The 16,326-nt window shown below is 40.0% G+C and overlaps 1 protein-coding gene across 2 annotated transcripts in view; it reads right to left on the bottom strand.

Annotated features, from left to right (window-relative positions):
- Positions 1–6,729: 6,729 nt before the first annotated feature.
- Positions 6,730–16,326, bottom strand: part of kdrl (kinase insert domain receptor like) — a 47,443-nt gene continuing 37,846 nt past the window's right edge. For both annotated transcript variants that reach the window (XM_040015758.1, XM_040015757.1), the window contains exons 26-30: positions 15,800–15,905; positions 13,648–13,766; positions 11,634–11,712; positions 11,154–11,254; positions 6,730–8,676 (exon numbers count right to left, since the gene is read on the bottom strand). In XM_040015758.1, coding sequence (XP_039871692.1) covers positions 8,493–8,676; positions 11,154–11,254; positions 11,634–11,712; positions 13,648–13,766; positions 15,800–15,905 — 589 coding nt within the window. In that variant the 3' untranslated portion in view covers positions 6,730–8,492. The remainder of the gene's footprint in view (positions 8,677–11,153; positions 11,255–11,633; positions 11,713–13,647; positions 13,767–15,799; positions 15,906–16,326) is intronic.

Consider the following 16,326-nt stretch of genomic DNA (forward strand, 5'->3'; position numbering starts at 1 on the left):
TGCTGTTGTAATTGGCATTGTTTTATGCTTGCCACTTGTTCCTGTACTAATAATCATTAAATAAATAGAATAGAATATACAGCAAAAGGCAGTAAAAGCTTTTATACAGCATTGACAAGGTGGCTTAGATAGTTTTCATGATAATTAAAAGAATAATGACAGGAAAAAATGCAGAAGTGCTAAAAATGAACCCACAATAATTGAATGTTCTCATTGTCTGATGAGTCTTTTGTCTTTTTTTCAGGAATGCATATATTAAATATTTACTCACTGGTTTGATAGAGCTCGATTTGCATATGGCAGTAGAGAGAAGGGAAGCCAGTTTCCTGCTTCGGTTGACCTCAGTCACCAATAAAAATGTGCAATGACTTCAAACTGAGAAACAAAAGTCACATCTCTCTCTTTGAGCTCGGCATAATGTAAATATAGTAGATCAATGGCAGTCAGAGGTGAAGCAGCCCAGGAATTTATTGATGTCTTCAATTTAACACGGCGCATCTCCGCAGGGGATAAAACACAACCACTTGTTACTATTTTGAGAGACGGTTTGTTTTTGTTTTTAAACAAATTAACCAATCCTGAGTCATTTATAACGCAAAACATCTGGGAAGCATGAAATCATGTTCTGCAGTAAATGTACTCAGGATACGACAGGATGAATGTTGGCAACGTGACGAAAATGTTCTTGCAAGTTGTTTTTGCAACAGTAACAATTAGCCATCCTTTACTTACGCAAGAACACGCAAAATTAAACTCTGAGAATTAGAAGAAGCTACAACATGCATTGCTGGATTCCTGATAATACATAAATACATTAGTTTGTGTCATACAATCCATTACAGTACGACAAAACAGTATATTTCACATCTAAAATGTTTTTATGTGAATAAGAAATAACTGTCGCTTTTGTATTTGAGCTAACATATTCATTAAGTCTCTACCAATTTGTTGTTTTAGTAGAAGCTGTTAGTCCTAAGTAATAGTTGTTCATCTCTTCCCATAATGATCTTTGAGACTGGAACTGTAAAAGAGCAGGATTATTCAATATTCAGTACCAAAGATACCACAGTACCCACAGAACTCTACAAAACATTTCAAATTAAGCGATTTGCTAAATATAGTACCTGTTTTTTATGTGTAGATCTAACTGTACTAAATCAATTCAAAGAGTCGCCTCAAGGCGCTTTATATTGTAAGGTAGATCTTACAATAATACATACAGAGAAAAACCCTACGATCATATGATCCCTTATGATTTAGCGCTTTGGCGACAGTGGGAAGGAAAAACTCCCTTTTTACAGGAAGAAACCTCTGTGCTACTGTATGGCTAACAACCTTTGTCACATTATCTAGGATTTCGACTCACTAGGTGATCACTTGATGTTAAAGAAGAAATATTACTAGGACCTTTTATTGAGAAAGATGGTGTTTGCACCTGCTGCCACCACTGGGACTGCTGGGAAATATGTGTCATGTGGAAACATTTTCAAGAACTTCAGGAAATTAACAAACAAACAAACAAAAAGGACAAGAAAAGAAGACGAAAAAAATACATTTGTGTCGGGTTGAGTAATTCATGTGTTCTGCATTACTAAAAACATTTGGAAATCAAGTAAAAATTGTTAAATAGTTGAAAAACACATTTCTAGGAAAACATCAGAAAGCTTGAAAGTTTAAATTTGAATGTGACAGGCTGGCATCCTGGCAGTGGAGAAAAGAAAAAAAGAGGGAAAAAAATGCACAATGTTTGCTTTATTCGCAGCATGTGTTCCCCGTCAGTCATTCTGCTCACTGATTGGAAACAGAAAACAGATCTAAATCAGATAGGACCGGGATTCTGAGCATCTCATGCTTCTGTGTAACTCAGTGCAAACAAGAGGCGTGCAGAGCTTATGTCTTGTTCTGAGTTCACCAGTGCATCAGCTTGTTCTTTGAGCCTTCCACCCTCGGAGTGAAGCGCACTTGCCCCCATTGTTCAGCACCTTCGGCTGTATAGAGTCCTTCACCACTAGGGGGTGCCTGAGAAAAATGCAGCGATCAGAGTGGCATAATTAATGTGAACATGATGGTTTTTATTTTGAAGCTCAGCTGAATGTTTGTGGTTTTAATCTCTTCTCTCTGGACTTGTAGTGCTTCTGTTGGCCACCCTGTTGCTCTGTGGTGGTTTTGATGAACTTATTATTCTTACTGAACTCTGGTCTCCTTTCATACACGTACTACATATGTGCACTGGGGTTATGTGGGTAAAATTACCATAAATGTTCCACCCAGAGGACATGGATAGTTTGTTTTGTTTAAAACGTTTGACATGTTTAACTGTTCCTTTGTGTCTTTTGTAGTTTGAGATTTCGGTAACGGTCCAGGATGAAATTTCCAGATAACAAGTAAATGGGTTGTTATGAAATTTTGTATAAATACTAACGTTCCCCTGAAGACCAGTCCTAATGACGGGAAATTATGACCCTGTTGCACTCTCAAATGGTAAAAAATTAGACTTATCCTCTTATATTAGTATCAGTATGAAAGTACAGCCATGCAAGTTTTGCATATCTCTGTGTTTTCAGGCCATCTATCCATCTACCTTTTAACCACTTGTCAAATTCAGGGTTATGGGGAGGGTCCCATAACCTAACATGCATATCTTTGGCCTGTGGGAGCCAGAGTACCCCGAAGGAACTCATACAGGCACAGCAAGAACATGCAAACACAACACAGAAAGTCTCCAGACACTTTTTGAACCCAGAACCTTTTGCTGTGAGGCCACAGCGATAACCACTGCATCGCTGTGCCAAAATCTTTCAAGTCACTGAGGATGTATCCTGCTCATTGTGATGGTTCAGCTTTTTACATTACCTTCATTTCATACAGGCCCATATTGGCTTGTATAAAGTAAGGTAAGAGCAATACGTTTATTCTGTAAAATAAACCTGTGTAATTTATTTATTTATTTTACAAAAACAGGAACCTTCTGTTGACTTTTTCAGACTGTGTCTGTCTTTGAGGTTACAAAAAGCAGGATTACTTATATAACACAACATACCTAAATGTTGTATTAACATTTAAAATCTCTTATTTATTCACTATCGTGAATGACCAACGATAGGAGCCAGATTTTTGTTTGATTTTTTTTATAAAGTGGTCTTCTGCAATGCACACACACAGCAGATGGACAGAATGTCCTTAGGAAGCCATTTGTAAAACATGGTAGAGGTTGTGTCATGATTTATAATTCCATCAATTTTTGTCAAAATTGATGGAATTATGAACATAGAAAAGTACCATCAGAGTTTAATCCACCATTCAATATCATCTGGAAAGCATCTGATGGGCAACAGCTTAATGCATGACAGTCATAAGCATGACAATGATACCAAACACACTGTCATGCAGTAAAATCATACCTGGATAGAACAAACACAAATTCAAACACTATCAGGATGGATCGGCCTCCAAAAGCATGACTGACAGTCCATGACCAGGCAAAACAGGCTCTTTGGAGCAACGCAGACTAATTCCAGCAATTCACCCAGACACATAAACAGAATACTTTTTTTTTATTTTTTGGGGGGGAGGTTGTTTTGTTTTCAGAACATCCAGTTCTGCTCTCTGGCTGCTTTTTGCCCATGTGTGGTTAGAGGAAGCGGGGAAACACAGAACCTTCTAAGCGGCTCTATTTTTGCCTCACTGTTTGTTGTTTTTGTCAATTTGAGAAGTTTCTGAGAAATACGTCCACACCTATGCTGTAATCGCCCTTCATCTCCAATGCAGCACCATCATCATCTCAACATTCCCATACCTGCTGCACATGGCCATATATTGACCTGATGCTGATCTCTTGTTTGTTTTTTCCTTTTGCCCTCTGAACCACAGAGGACCTGAAGCTCAAGTCTTTATTTAGCCGATGGCTTGTTTTTTTCACTTTGCTCATTAAAGGTAGACTAAAGTTGGGTGTCAAATGGGGACAGTATCCGGCTTATTGTTCTGCATTTAGGTGAGAGGCGTGGACAGGCCTCGCCACCTTTCACCTTCTCGAGCAGGGGTCTGGGAATGGCATTCATGTGGGAAGGGGTTTAACCTGCTGATTGGTCAGCTGCCTGTAATCGTGTATGATAGGATTTGAAGCTGTATCACAGATGTTTTTGGCAAAGTTTCAGAGGCTCCCTGGGCTCATTAATGGCCGTTTTTCAGTGATTAATGGAAAGTTTTTGCTGCTGTGTTTGCTTTGGGAAGAGGCTGTTGGGAATGGTCAAGGAAGGGGCATGGATAGTATGAATGCAGTTGTTAAATGAAGGAAACGTAAACAGTCCACACTGTACAGTAATGAAAATTAATCATCTATATAGTTATAGAAGGTTTCTAAGACTTCACTGAGAAACCTGGTGCAGGAAATCCTTCTGATGCTCTCCCTTTTTAATCTATTAACTTTTAATTTTCTCCTCATCTGACAGGCAGATTTCAAATCCGTAAACTTCAACTCAGAATAATCCAATCAAACAAGGACTTCACTCGGTTCTTAATGAGTTTAGTTAGAGCCAAAACACTTTGCATTATTTTTTATTGTCCATCTGATTTATGCTCTAACATGTTCTATCTTTATGGGTTTTTGAGGAAAAACATCTCACTCGAATTCGTTTCTGCTTCAGTGCAACATTTGTCAGCCCCCTTTGATTCATCATTTATTCATTCCTAAATGCAAGGGTGTGACCTGTTGTCTTGCAGGGTGGTAATATGCACAAAGGGTTAGACCGGGTTTGTTTTGGACACCAAATGTGCAGAAATATGACGAACTGTCGCAGGTGTTGTGGTATCCACTGCTAGGAAATGTAAGCATTTTAAGTAATCCTTGTTTTTTAATGTAAATGAGTCAGTTGTTTAACAGCCTTTCTGTGGAGCTCTACTCCCAGCACAGTGGCTTCAAAGGAAAAGTGTCTCATCCTTGTCCCTGTATGGAAAAACACTGTGTGAATTTGCAGATACAAAAAAAACCCAAAAACATGACAGTGAAGAATACCCTCCCCTTCAACATCCTTCCCTTGTTTGTTTGTATCTGGGAAATCTCTGGAAATAGTCCACATCGGAGGTTGTTGATATGTGTTTGGGTGTGACGTTGGGTACTCACTCGCCTTATGGTAAACAGCAAATCCTACGAGGAGACAGTGAAGGGCCTGTGGCATGTGGTCAGACACGCCCAGTTACCGGTAACCAGAGGGTCCCATAGGAAGGCCGGTGCGTGGCGTCCTCCAGTCGTGACCAGGATGATTAAAAGGTCCTTCCTTTTCCGCTCAGAGGGGCATTGTGCCGGTGCACAGACAGGCTGCCGACACCTTGTCCCTGGAAGGAAGTGAGTGTTTCACGATCCAAAGAGGACAAGACTGGCAGAAGGATGCATGAGTATTTCAATATAAACAAATCATTTCATTAAAGTTTGCAAGCTCAGATTTCATTAACGTTGAAATTATTCCCATTTGTTGAGTAAATACGCAGGGTAAGGACTAACAATGACATCAAGTGTTCCCAGTGCAGAGACTGGGAACCGCCCAAGCAGCAAGTAGATAAATCTGAATCAAAGGGGTCATTCATCAAGGTAAAGACTTATTTCTCCTACACGTTCTGTGCTTTCTGTTTTTAGTTTTCCTGTGAACTACTAAAATAACTTTGCTCCTTAAATTTATATAAACAGTGTGAAACAACAAAATCACTCCTTGCTGTTAGCATCAGTAGCAAGGGTACAGGTAGGCTTTTTGCTGCTTTTCTCACATTGAAATCAGAATCAGAATCCTTTATTAATCCCAAAGGAAATTATGGGTTACAGCAGGCAGCACACCAATTGTGCATGCACACTTACAAAGGAACCTTCTGACCAAACTTTACACAAACATCACATTGGAAAGACATGTCAGAGAGGTAGGCTGATAGGAAAAGACAATGAAAATACATAACATGAGGTGAGAGGAGGAGGAAAAAAACTCCACTCAGACTGAGCTCCTAATGGGAGAACAGTTTGAGAACAGAAGAAAACACCCAGCACAAAAAGCACATGACTGTCAATACACAGTAGAAACACAAGACAAGCAACAGGGGCGGGTAAAGGGTAAGAGAGAGCCGGTGTAGACAGCGCATCCGGTCCTGCAGCATGTCTGCGCTGGTCCAGTCGACCCGCCATCTGCCCCGTGTGTGTATGTGTGTCCAGAGTTCAGCTGAGACTGTGTCCTTCGGCCTGCCAGGCTAAGTAAACAGACTGTTTTTGTAATTTTTAGGTTATTTTCAGTAAAATGACAACATAATCAGTATCCTAAGTCCTATTCTGGACCTTAGCGGGATCAGGACCCTGCAACACCAGACAGAAAATGTTCCATCCAAGGCAGAAGGGAAAGAAAAGCTGTGCCACCAACAATCCACTTTGGAGATCCCTTCCCAGGCTCCTTAACACCCACTCGCATCATGAGTCATTTCATCTCAATAGATCACATGATAGGGTGATGCAATGATCTGGAGAGAAGAGTCAGTAGAAGCAAAACAGAATACATGTGTGTGAATGAAAGGGAGGCATAGTGAAGTGTGATAGTGAAGCTGCAAGTAGCAGAGGTAGAGGATTAGACATGAGTATATAAGTGTGACAGCTCAGACAAAGATAGAGACGCAAGACTGAGACAGTTTGGACATGTGCAGAGGAGGGATTCATAATTCCTTTTTCCACATATTTCAAGCAAATATGAACCAAGCCTCAAGTAATGTATAAATATATAGATCTTTATTTATTCACTTCATACACTCAGTTAACAGTGTTGGGGAACATAATTTTCTAAAACACTATAACTTGTTACGCTACGACACAGAAGCAGCTTGGAAGAAGCTTTGAGCTGCTGCAAGCATTAGTCATGATTTTTCCAAAGACATTAGATAAAATACAACATTTACCCAAACTGATCAGATATTGAGATAATTAATACTGTTAAAGTAGAGGCTAAGCTTGACATAGATAGCTATTTCCATAATCAACGGCAACGATGATGTTAGACTGGCATGGAATAATGCAACAAATAACAGAAGTGTTAATTCATACTTAAACAAAAAACAAACAAAAAAGAAAAAAATAATTTTAAACATGTGTTTCTCAATATATGTTCCTAATAATACACCTTTAAAATACAAAACCATATACTTGATATAAAGCATCAGTGCATAATAACTTCCTCTCCTCTTACACAAACAAAACATCATCAGGAAAGGATCAAAATATTCACTTTAGTTTACTCGCTGACAAACACTGTTTCTGCAGTGGTTAATGGGCATGAGCTAGCTGCATTTCCACGGGGTGTGTGTGCTGTATCACAACATAACAATAAGCTCAATGTGCTTTTAAACATTGGTGATGTTACGCACTGAGCTGACCTCTCTCTCACACACATAGAGTTTTGATAGCCCGCACCACAAGCTTTACTACAACAAGATGCAGAAGCAGGTTCCCTCAGCGTTATTATCAGTGAACACAGTAGCACAAACAGCATATAATGTCTGGAATTCAACACCAGGATATTGCATGGTGATATCAGGAAGACTGAGCTGGAAAATTCTTTGGTTAACTTAAAATATGAATGTATATAAACAACAGAGCTGGATTACTAAGTGACAGTGTCTTCAGTCTATAAATACTCTATTAGTTTAACTAGTGGTCTCTTGAATAAACTGTTCCTATGATGTTTCTAACTATGTCTGTACAGAAGAAAAATACGCTTTTTTTTTGTTTTTAGCTGGACTAACTTCAAATGAAAAATCATTTCTTTAATACCTGGCTGGAAAAGGAGGTAACTTTAATGGATCCATAGTCTGACTGTCAAATCTGAAGCTGTCTGTTCTTACTCTCAGCTCTACCCTGTTTCCCCCATTAACCTGTGATTTTCTGAAACCCAAGAGAGATCCAGAGTACCCTTCTTCTCTATCACTCTTGGTCAACCTGAGTTAGTTGAGCTGAATATTTGATGAGATCACAGGAGCCATGACCTCAAAAGAGACTGTTCATAATTAATGCGCTCCACTCTCTGCTTTTTGTTTTTTATTTATTTATTTATTTTTTTAAAGGTTTTTGGTCTGAATTTGAAAGGTCTAAGGAATCCTCTCTCTTTTCTTTTAAGGCTTTTTCATCTCTAAACGCTGTAGCTTGTTCAAAGTGAAATCATTGCGGTTTGTTTCACAGTACATCAAAGAAATACCTGAGCCTGTTTTTAGCTGTTTGCCATATTACAGTGAACGTGGACCGGACCAGCAGCTTTAATGTTGCCTTCAAACTGGAGAGAAGTCACCAGTTAACAGCCTTCCTTGAAGTTGGAAGAAAAAAAAAAATCACGGTCAAGCTGATTCATGAGCGTCCTTTCGTATTTCACACTCAAGTGTTGCTAGAGAAACGATCCGGAGATAAGAGTCAAAACAGAGGAGGGCAAAGCCAAAGGCCTTGAGGTTGTCACTCTCAGATTCTCCAGGGACAAAACGGGAGGTTACACAGGAGGGGTGGAGTAGCGCACCACGGAGTTATAGTCAGGCGGCGGGCTGTGACACTCGAGGCTGGCGTCTAGAGACGAGTCGTCCAGACTGAAGTCCAGAGGGGGGACGATGGGCTGGTACTTCTCCTTCTCTGCGTCACACAGCATGGACTCTTTACTCTTACTCGCTGCCTTCATCCTGAAGCCACACAGAGATATACCTCGTTAGTTACACATACTTATCGTCATAAACTTACACCTCTAAATATGTTTTTCAACTCAAAGTTACTGATTAAATTTAAACCTCTACGATTGAACGTGGCCGGAAACGTTTGCCCCAAAAAACCGGATGTTTTTTTCACTTGTTTGTATTTGTTTACTCGTGTACATCTATATATACAGTTTTGTGCCTTACATCTCCATGGTAGCTTTTACTTTGTGCAGTGCACTGTACTAAAATGTGCTATAAGAATAAAGCTTTTCTTGCTTGCATGTATTCTTAACAGCATCTTCTCTTCGCTGTTGGCGAGGACCGCTCCTTTTTAACCACGATATGAGTTTTAATCACCTATTTACGAAATCAGATTTTCCGTACATTTCCTGTTACTAAGGTTGGTTTAGGCTTTGGAAAATGGTGACAAACATTTATGACCTTTTACAGAAAACATAGTCATATCAGTGAATAATGGGACACCTCATCAGGCAAATTTGGAAAAGTGGGAAGTAGCAAGAAGATTACATTTTTTTTAATTAAAGACAAGTTTAAATGGTGTGTAATTTGTTTCCATGCGTGGGGATTGCTACACAATAGCCTATGCACTTAAATGCTCTGTGCTTAATATCAAGGTTGCCTTCCCTCATGACGACTTCATTTGATTGCTCTCACAGTAGGAGGCTCTTGTGATATTCCTTGATTAAGATTTAAAAAAAAAAAATCCCCCCTGTGAAGCTACCATCTACCAAACGTATGATGCAATCAATCATCTTGAGCTTTTCTGCTTGACTACAATATGAGTAATTGCCTCTTATTGTCTTGGTGTTGCTAGGGGTTCCCGGACCTCCTCTCTCAGGGCTAAAGGGTCAGTGCCCAGTGGGGGGAAGTGACAACCCTGTACTGGAATTTTATGCTGATGAATAAACTACCTGTTAAATTAGACATCAAAAGTAAAGAAAACAATAGTACAGAGTTGTTGTTTAGGCAGTGCCAAGTGCAGGGAGGAGGTCCAGTTGGACCAAAGGAAATAAAAGTCACTTTAAGCTGTGCTAAAGCCATCAGCAGACTGTTTCCCAGCTGTTCGCATGTTTAAATCAAAGTTGCTTGAATATGAGCTGGGGTGTCTCTTAATAATATACCACATTGTGCTGAGGCAACATTCTCTGCATAATCAGCACCAAACATAAGCAGAGGGAAGTGAGGCTGGAGGAATGGTGAGGCCTGGGTGAGTGTCAGGTGGACCGTCATACAAAGCACTGCAGCGGGGGAGAGCCATGTAAAACCCTCCTGAGTTCAAAGGTGGCAGTGATTGAGTGGTTGCCCAGCAAGGAAGTCCTCCCCTTAAAATAAAAGTCATTCTCTGGATGCCTGGACTCATTTTTCCTACCATGCCGAGGCCCTGATGGGACAAGCAGGCCTGCAATGACTCCTCGACTTCAGGTTTTGAAATCTAGAGGAGACTCTGAGTGGGTGTTTGTCGAAGTCTGGCAAGCTCTAAATCAGTTACAGGTTACAGGGCTTCAGAGTGTCATTAACTCTGCTAAGAGTGTCTCAGTTTTTTTACACAGTCTCTCTTAATAATTTATAAGTGCTTTTATGTTGCTTTCACAACTTTAGCCTGCTTTTTGCTTGAGCTTAAGAGAGATTGGAAAGATTTGCTCTAGAACAGTTTACTTCACCACTGTTGCTCTTTTAAACCCCTTGAGTGTAAGCCACAGGACTTTGAAGGAGTATTAATAGTCGCTACTGTGCAGGGAGCAGCAGAATAATAGGAAAAGGTTTAAAGTGTAATTACTGAGCTCAGAGGTGTGACCCTGTAAATTAGCCCTGTCACCAAGCTTCACATGTAAACCTTAAGATGCCGGCAGAGAGCTGCATGAGAAAATCTCGGCAATATCAGATGTTTTTCCTAGAATAAACTCTAAAGTGAGAACATATTGTCTCCGGGTCTTTGCAGCAGTTTAGAAGAACAACATCTTTAAATCATCAAACGATCAGCTGGATTTTGCAGTTTGTCTACGTCACTCCTTTGAGATTATTTGTATTTGTTGCCTGGTGTTGGATTGTAGCAGACAGCCATGAGTCACAACTTAAATCAGGCTGGGAGGTATCTCATTCAGGACTCTTTGGAAACAAAGAGATTTTAGTACTCGCTCTTAAAAACAGCCAAACGTCGGCCTGCTTTTGTGGTCGGTCCTTCAGATTGTCACCTTCAAGCTTTTTTCCCCACCACTTTTCCTTTGTGCTCCTATTCCTCACGCATGGGTTCTCCAGACAAAAGGGAAAACTGGCCAATTACTTATTTTTTTAGGCTGAAGAAACTTAGGCCGAAGACAGTTATAGCGTCTACATTCCTGCACAGCGGGGAGGTTTCCAAGCAGGTACTCTGAGTCTCTCACAGTGTGTTTGTGTGTGCTGATCTGTCACTGACGGGGGCATGAGGAGGGGTGCAGCATACGTACGCCAGAGCCATGATGCTCAGAGGTCGGCCTGCCAACGACTCAAAGCGCATTAGGGTCTTCATGTTGTCAGACAAAAGGCCCATCCCGCTGTCTGAATGACCCTAATGAAGATTGATCGACAAGCAGAGATTGAATACTTAAAACCAATGCTGTACGTAGAAATTAAAACATGTGACTCAATTTAATTGCATTTACATGTTAATTATTATAACTTATAACAAATTCCAGCTAACTTTAGCAAATAAAAGCAATAGCATCTAACTGCTGCAGGAAACATGGCTCTGTTATAACTAACCAAATGTAGCTAAAGTAGGTAAGAGGAGGATTTATGAGTCAAAAATCGGAAACATATCATTAAGGTTTAGCTGTCACTGTATGTAACAGTCAAATGTGGAGCTGAAATCAAATAAAGGATAAGTTGTACTGAATGATGTGCATATTTTGTGTGTTTCAGGTTTCATTTCATGCCTAATAATTTACCTCGTGGTTCTCACTTGTTCCGTCCTCCATCATAACCTCATCAAAGGTTTTTACGCTGGCGGGACGGATCTTAATATTCCTGGAAGCAAAAAACAAACACAAATCTTGGGTTAAGACTCCAACCCACCTTTAAACATTCAGTTCAGAGAGTCCTTTGATTGCACTGGAGCTGAAAGGCCAAGTTCAGCAACAAAACCAGAGGAACTTAATCACTTGCGTCAACAATGTGGTGCATCTATGACATTGTACTTTGAAAACACACCTTGTTTGCTTTGCATTTCAACGCTCAGAGGCTAAAACAGCAGCTTAATTTAACTTAAAGGGTAGCTGTCATTAATGCGTTTCAGCACCTCTTCCAAAAACACACTTGGGGGACTTGAGAAAATCCAACAGCTCAACAAATATTATTTTAAGTGGACATAAATCCTGAAGCCTCGCTTTATAGTTTCTGAGGAAATACCTCGCAGGAGCCGCAACACTGAAGGCTCGCAGACCATCGAGCTGACGTCTGTGTATTTCTTATCACATGCCAATCGGGTCTCTCATTGTCCTCAGGTTGGACCTAAACGTTCTCCTGGTTGAGTTTAGTCTGAACGTTATGGGAACAATAATTGTTTTAGATATTTTTCAGTTAAAAAAACGATTGAGGTATTTCCTTCGCAAAACAGACTCTGCGCTATTTGCCTGTACAGTCTGAGGATTGGTTTACATGTACGTAAGACAAGGTGATGGATTTCCTTTGAATGTCTTAACAAGTTCACTGGGGAGTGCAACAGACTTGAGCCAAGAAGACTAAAAGAGACTGCAGCCAATCTAGCAGCCCTGTGGGGCTGTAATTCATAAAACCGAATATTGGACAAATATAAAGTTTGACTTGATGACAGTTCTGCATTAGTAGATAAGAGAGGGAAAGTTATCACATGTAATCCTGAAGGAGGCATTAATGTTTCTTCTAAATTTCAATGGAAGACATTAAAACTCACAGGGGTGACAGACGGGAATTCTGGGGAACAACAACATTTTTAGACCCTGAATGTCTGTCACAGACTGGAAATGAAAGAGGGAACAAAGCCACTGTGATTTGGTTTCCAGTTTTAGAGCTTCAGCTCAAATCACTGTGTTTGGATTGGGCTATTAAAATTAAGGGACATTGCACACTAACTGAAACTAGTGGTCAAGTGCATAAATTCATCAAGAAATGTTTACTGTGTTCAATATTCAAACACGATAAAGCTTCTGTGCAAGCTGACTTTTTTTTTTAATGGAACCAGTGGAGTCGCCCGATGCTAGCCATTTAAAAAAGAATGCAGTATTTGTTTTACATTTAATATCTCTTAAAACGTTTTCAGAAATTTGTAGTTTACTGAACACATTCTGATATATAAAAACCCCACCGCCATTCGGCCAACAAACTCCATCGTGATGCAGGTGGCTTTTCCATCTTGAGTGAGTGAGTATTTATCTATTTGCATTGCTACTAAACCTCAATAATTCAGAGAATAGAAACAGCGGGGCATCTTCAAGTTAAAAATTCATATAAAAATAGAAAGAAAATAAAGAGAAATCTCAAAAGTAAAAGGATTAGTCCACCAATTTCTGTACTAGGACATTAATAGTTTAGGATTTATTAAGTTTTCATTTAAAATTTAGATTATGCTCAGCTTCTTGATTGCATTTGCTTATTTTGTTTATATTTGCTTATTTTTAGTGTTAGTTTTTTGTTTTATGATATATTATAATAATACTGGTGCAGGTGTAGTGTTGGGTGGAGGGTGAAGTATATGTTATTTTTCATGTGCAAGATTAAAGTAGATTTAAATCTGCACAAAATTTCATGGCAACTCCTGCAAATTTGCAGTCTGCAGACCTGTAGGGGTCAATTAAACTCTTTACAGCACCAGTGCCAGTGCTTGTGTATTGTCAGTAGCATAGCAGGGAGGAAAGCACATGTGTCCGTGAGTACTTTAGTGTGATTTATGAAAACTAGTCCATGAAAAATACTCCATCTTCTTACCAGTTGCTCCCTGAGTCGCGGTGGGAGGTTGGCCGTGTCTCCTCTGACGATACTGCAACAGTCTGGTCTCCCACCTTTGCCAGCAAGGCTGTGTTGATGGGTATGTAGTGCTTACCCTCCTAAATCAACGAAACAAGAAGGTTTATGATTGATGCTATGCGCTCTGTACAAACACAAACTTCCATAGGTTGTGGTGAGCTGCCAAAGAAACCAGGCTCATGGCTCCAAAATCCATAACCATATTCATGAAGCTGGAACAAGTAGCAGGAGAGTTCATGACCGAGCTTCTTGTTACACAAGCTTTAGTAATGAAAGTCTGTTCTTTCTGTTCTGTTTCTCATGAAAGTAACGTTCACAGACTCATTTGTAATGCAACAGTTTTCATTTGATGTGATGTGATATGTGGCCTCATCTGTGTCTCTTATTACTTAACTGGACAATCTACAGTCCTCCAAAGAAGTGAAATGTAATGCCTCTTTGTAGCTACCTGTCTGCAGTAATGTACATTATGGAAAAAGGCCTGTTTACTTCTGTGAAAGAAAGATGCTTTGTGGTTCCTGATGACTGTAAGTGATCCGGTTTTGTTCAGGTTTTAACCAGTTTTCTATCCACATTGACAGCTGATAAGCAATCGTCTTTCTTAAATATACATTCATCAGCTTCAGTCGCTGCTACTCTTCCATCAAAAAATGAGGCCTTTTGTTTTAAACGTCAGTTTTAAACGTAGGCTGTAAGGTTAAGAAGACAAACAGCCTTCAAGTGCACTTAACGTACACGGCAGGCGAGCAGACTGCCTTCGTCAGAGTCTGCATGGATCCACTCTGGTTTTAGTCTTTTTGACACATGCAGGCATGCAAGCCATAGAAAGCGACTTTATTAAGAGCGAGTGTAATTTAGTCTTCCAAGCCTTTTTGGCAGCACGGGAACTCAGGTGTAAAATTTCACTTAGCTGCTTCAGTTTCAGCGCCAATCACGCTCTAATGGGACACTTTTGGCCTGATTTACTAATGGTCTGTGGCAGCGCAAAGCCTTCTTTTGGCATTATGAAGCTACTGTTGGGATTTAAAGCAGTGTGGTGTCAACTGAGTAAAATTACTTTTTACAGTGGGATGAGCAGTTTTGCAGTGTTTCAGGTTTTTAAGTCACAATGAAAACTTGATTCCTCTATGTGTCACATCTCTTACATACCTGCCAGTATACTTGTGTGCACTGCGCTGATTTTAATTAAAAAGCTGCAACATCACATAGAAAAGTGGAAAAAAATTGCTTTTTCATATTTATGCACAATGGATAGTAACAATAACTTTAATAATACAGTTCAGGCTCTATTGGTAAATAATGTTTCGTGTTCTCTTGGTAATAAGCTGGTTATTATCCAAACAAATTGGCTTTGTCTTTGTTGGTAAATTATGCATTGTCAGTAGATCAGCCACAGACCGTTAGCCTCATGCTAATTTCCCCCTTGTGCTTTAACAGAGTGAAGGCAATGTTAATGCAAGCATAGCCACTGTTCTGTCAAGTCAACATGTCTGCAAGTAAAAAGGTTTTCTGGACTCTCAGGTGTGTTTCATCTCATTTCGGTGTCAAATATTTGCCCAAAAAACTAAACATTACGACTTGTTCTTGTCTTTGTTGACCCGGTCATAACAAAGAGCTGTTCAGCTTTGTAACAGTCTGTGTCATTTGACACCAGACAATGTTATCATGTGTCACACTAACAATTACATAGTTTTTTTCCCACGTGTTTTGAAGTGTTGTTCCTCTACACAACCGATGGTGCCATTTCAAGGAGAGCCAAGTGTTTGTGCTGACTTTTGTTTCCCTTCTCAGTTACAGCGAGCAAAACACTTCAACTTTTGTTTTTTTTGCTTGTGACTCATCCTGTAAATCTGGTAACTAATATTGGTAAAGCTGTTCTTGTATAAAACCGCAACATGGTCAGAAATCCTCCCTGATGTGGGGATTTAAATTTGAAATATATCCACACTTCTCAGTAAAAACACTTCAATAAATCTCTGGTATATCCTCATAAACTCGCAGTTTCAGTTCACGCCCAAGCCTGATGGCAGATCAGAACAGTCTGGTGTTTAAACAGTGAGATGTGAACTCTATAATTTGCAGTGTTTAATTGGTTAAGTTTTGCCCATCATACCTGTTGCACACTAGCCTGAAGCAAGTCTCCCAGCCTTTCCACCAGCTCAGTGAAGGTCGGCCTCTGCTGTGGCTCGCCCTGCCAGCAGTCCAGCATGGTCTGATATCTGTGAGGAAAGAGCAAAGATAAATACTGGATGGATACACTTAATGCCAAAGCCAAGAACAACATTCGGTATATTTGGGTTGATGTATTGTAAAATGTAGCACCTTCAGGAAGAAAAACATCGACCTCCAGAGTCGTGGCTCTTTGTCTCTTTCACCACTTATAAACAAACCTCTTTTCACTGAGCAACCACATGTGGTCCACCTCTAAACCAACTGCCACACATACGCTTCTGTATTGTCAGTAAATCTCGAGCCTCTGGGACTGTATCAGTCTCTGTTCTGGTTTTGGGTGTGAAAAACAGTAAGAACACACAGCCTCGCTCAGGTCTCTGAAAAGCTGTCAACCTCTCTGCCCATGTGAGAAAACTCAGAGCTTTAATGTGATTTTCCATTGCAATGTCCAGCTACATTTCGTGAAGG

Source organism: Simochromis diagramma, unplaced genomic scaffold (genome assembly GCF_900408965.1).
Source record: "Simochromis diagramma unplaced genomic scaffold, fSimDia1.1 OVJJ01000685.1, whole genome shotgun sequence".
Lineage (NCBI taxonomy): Eukaryota > Metazoa > Chordata > Actinopteri > Cichliformes > Cichlidae > Simochromis > Simochromis diagramma.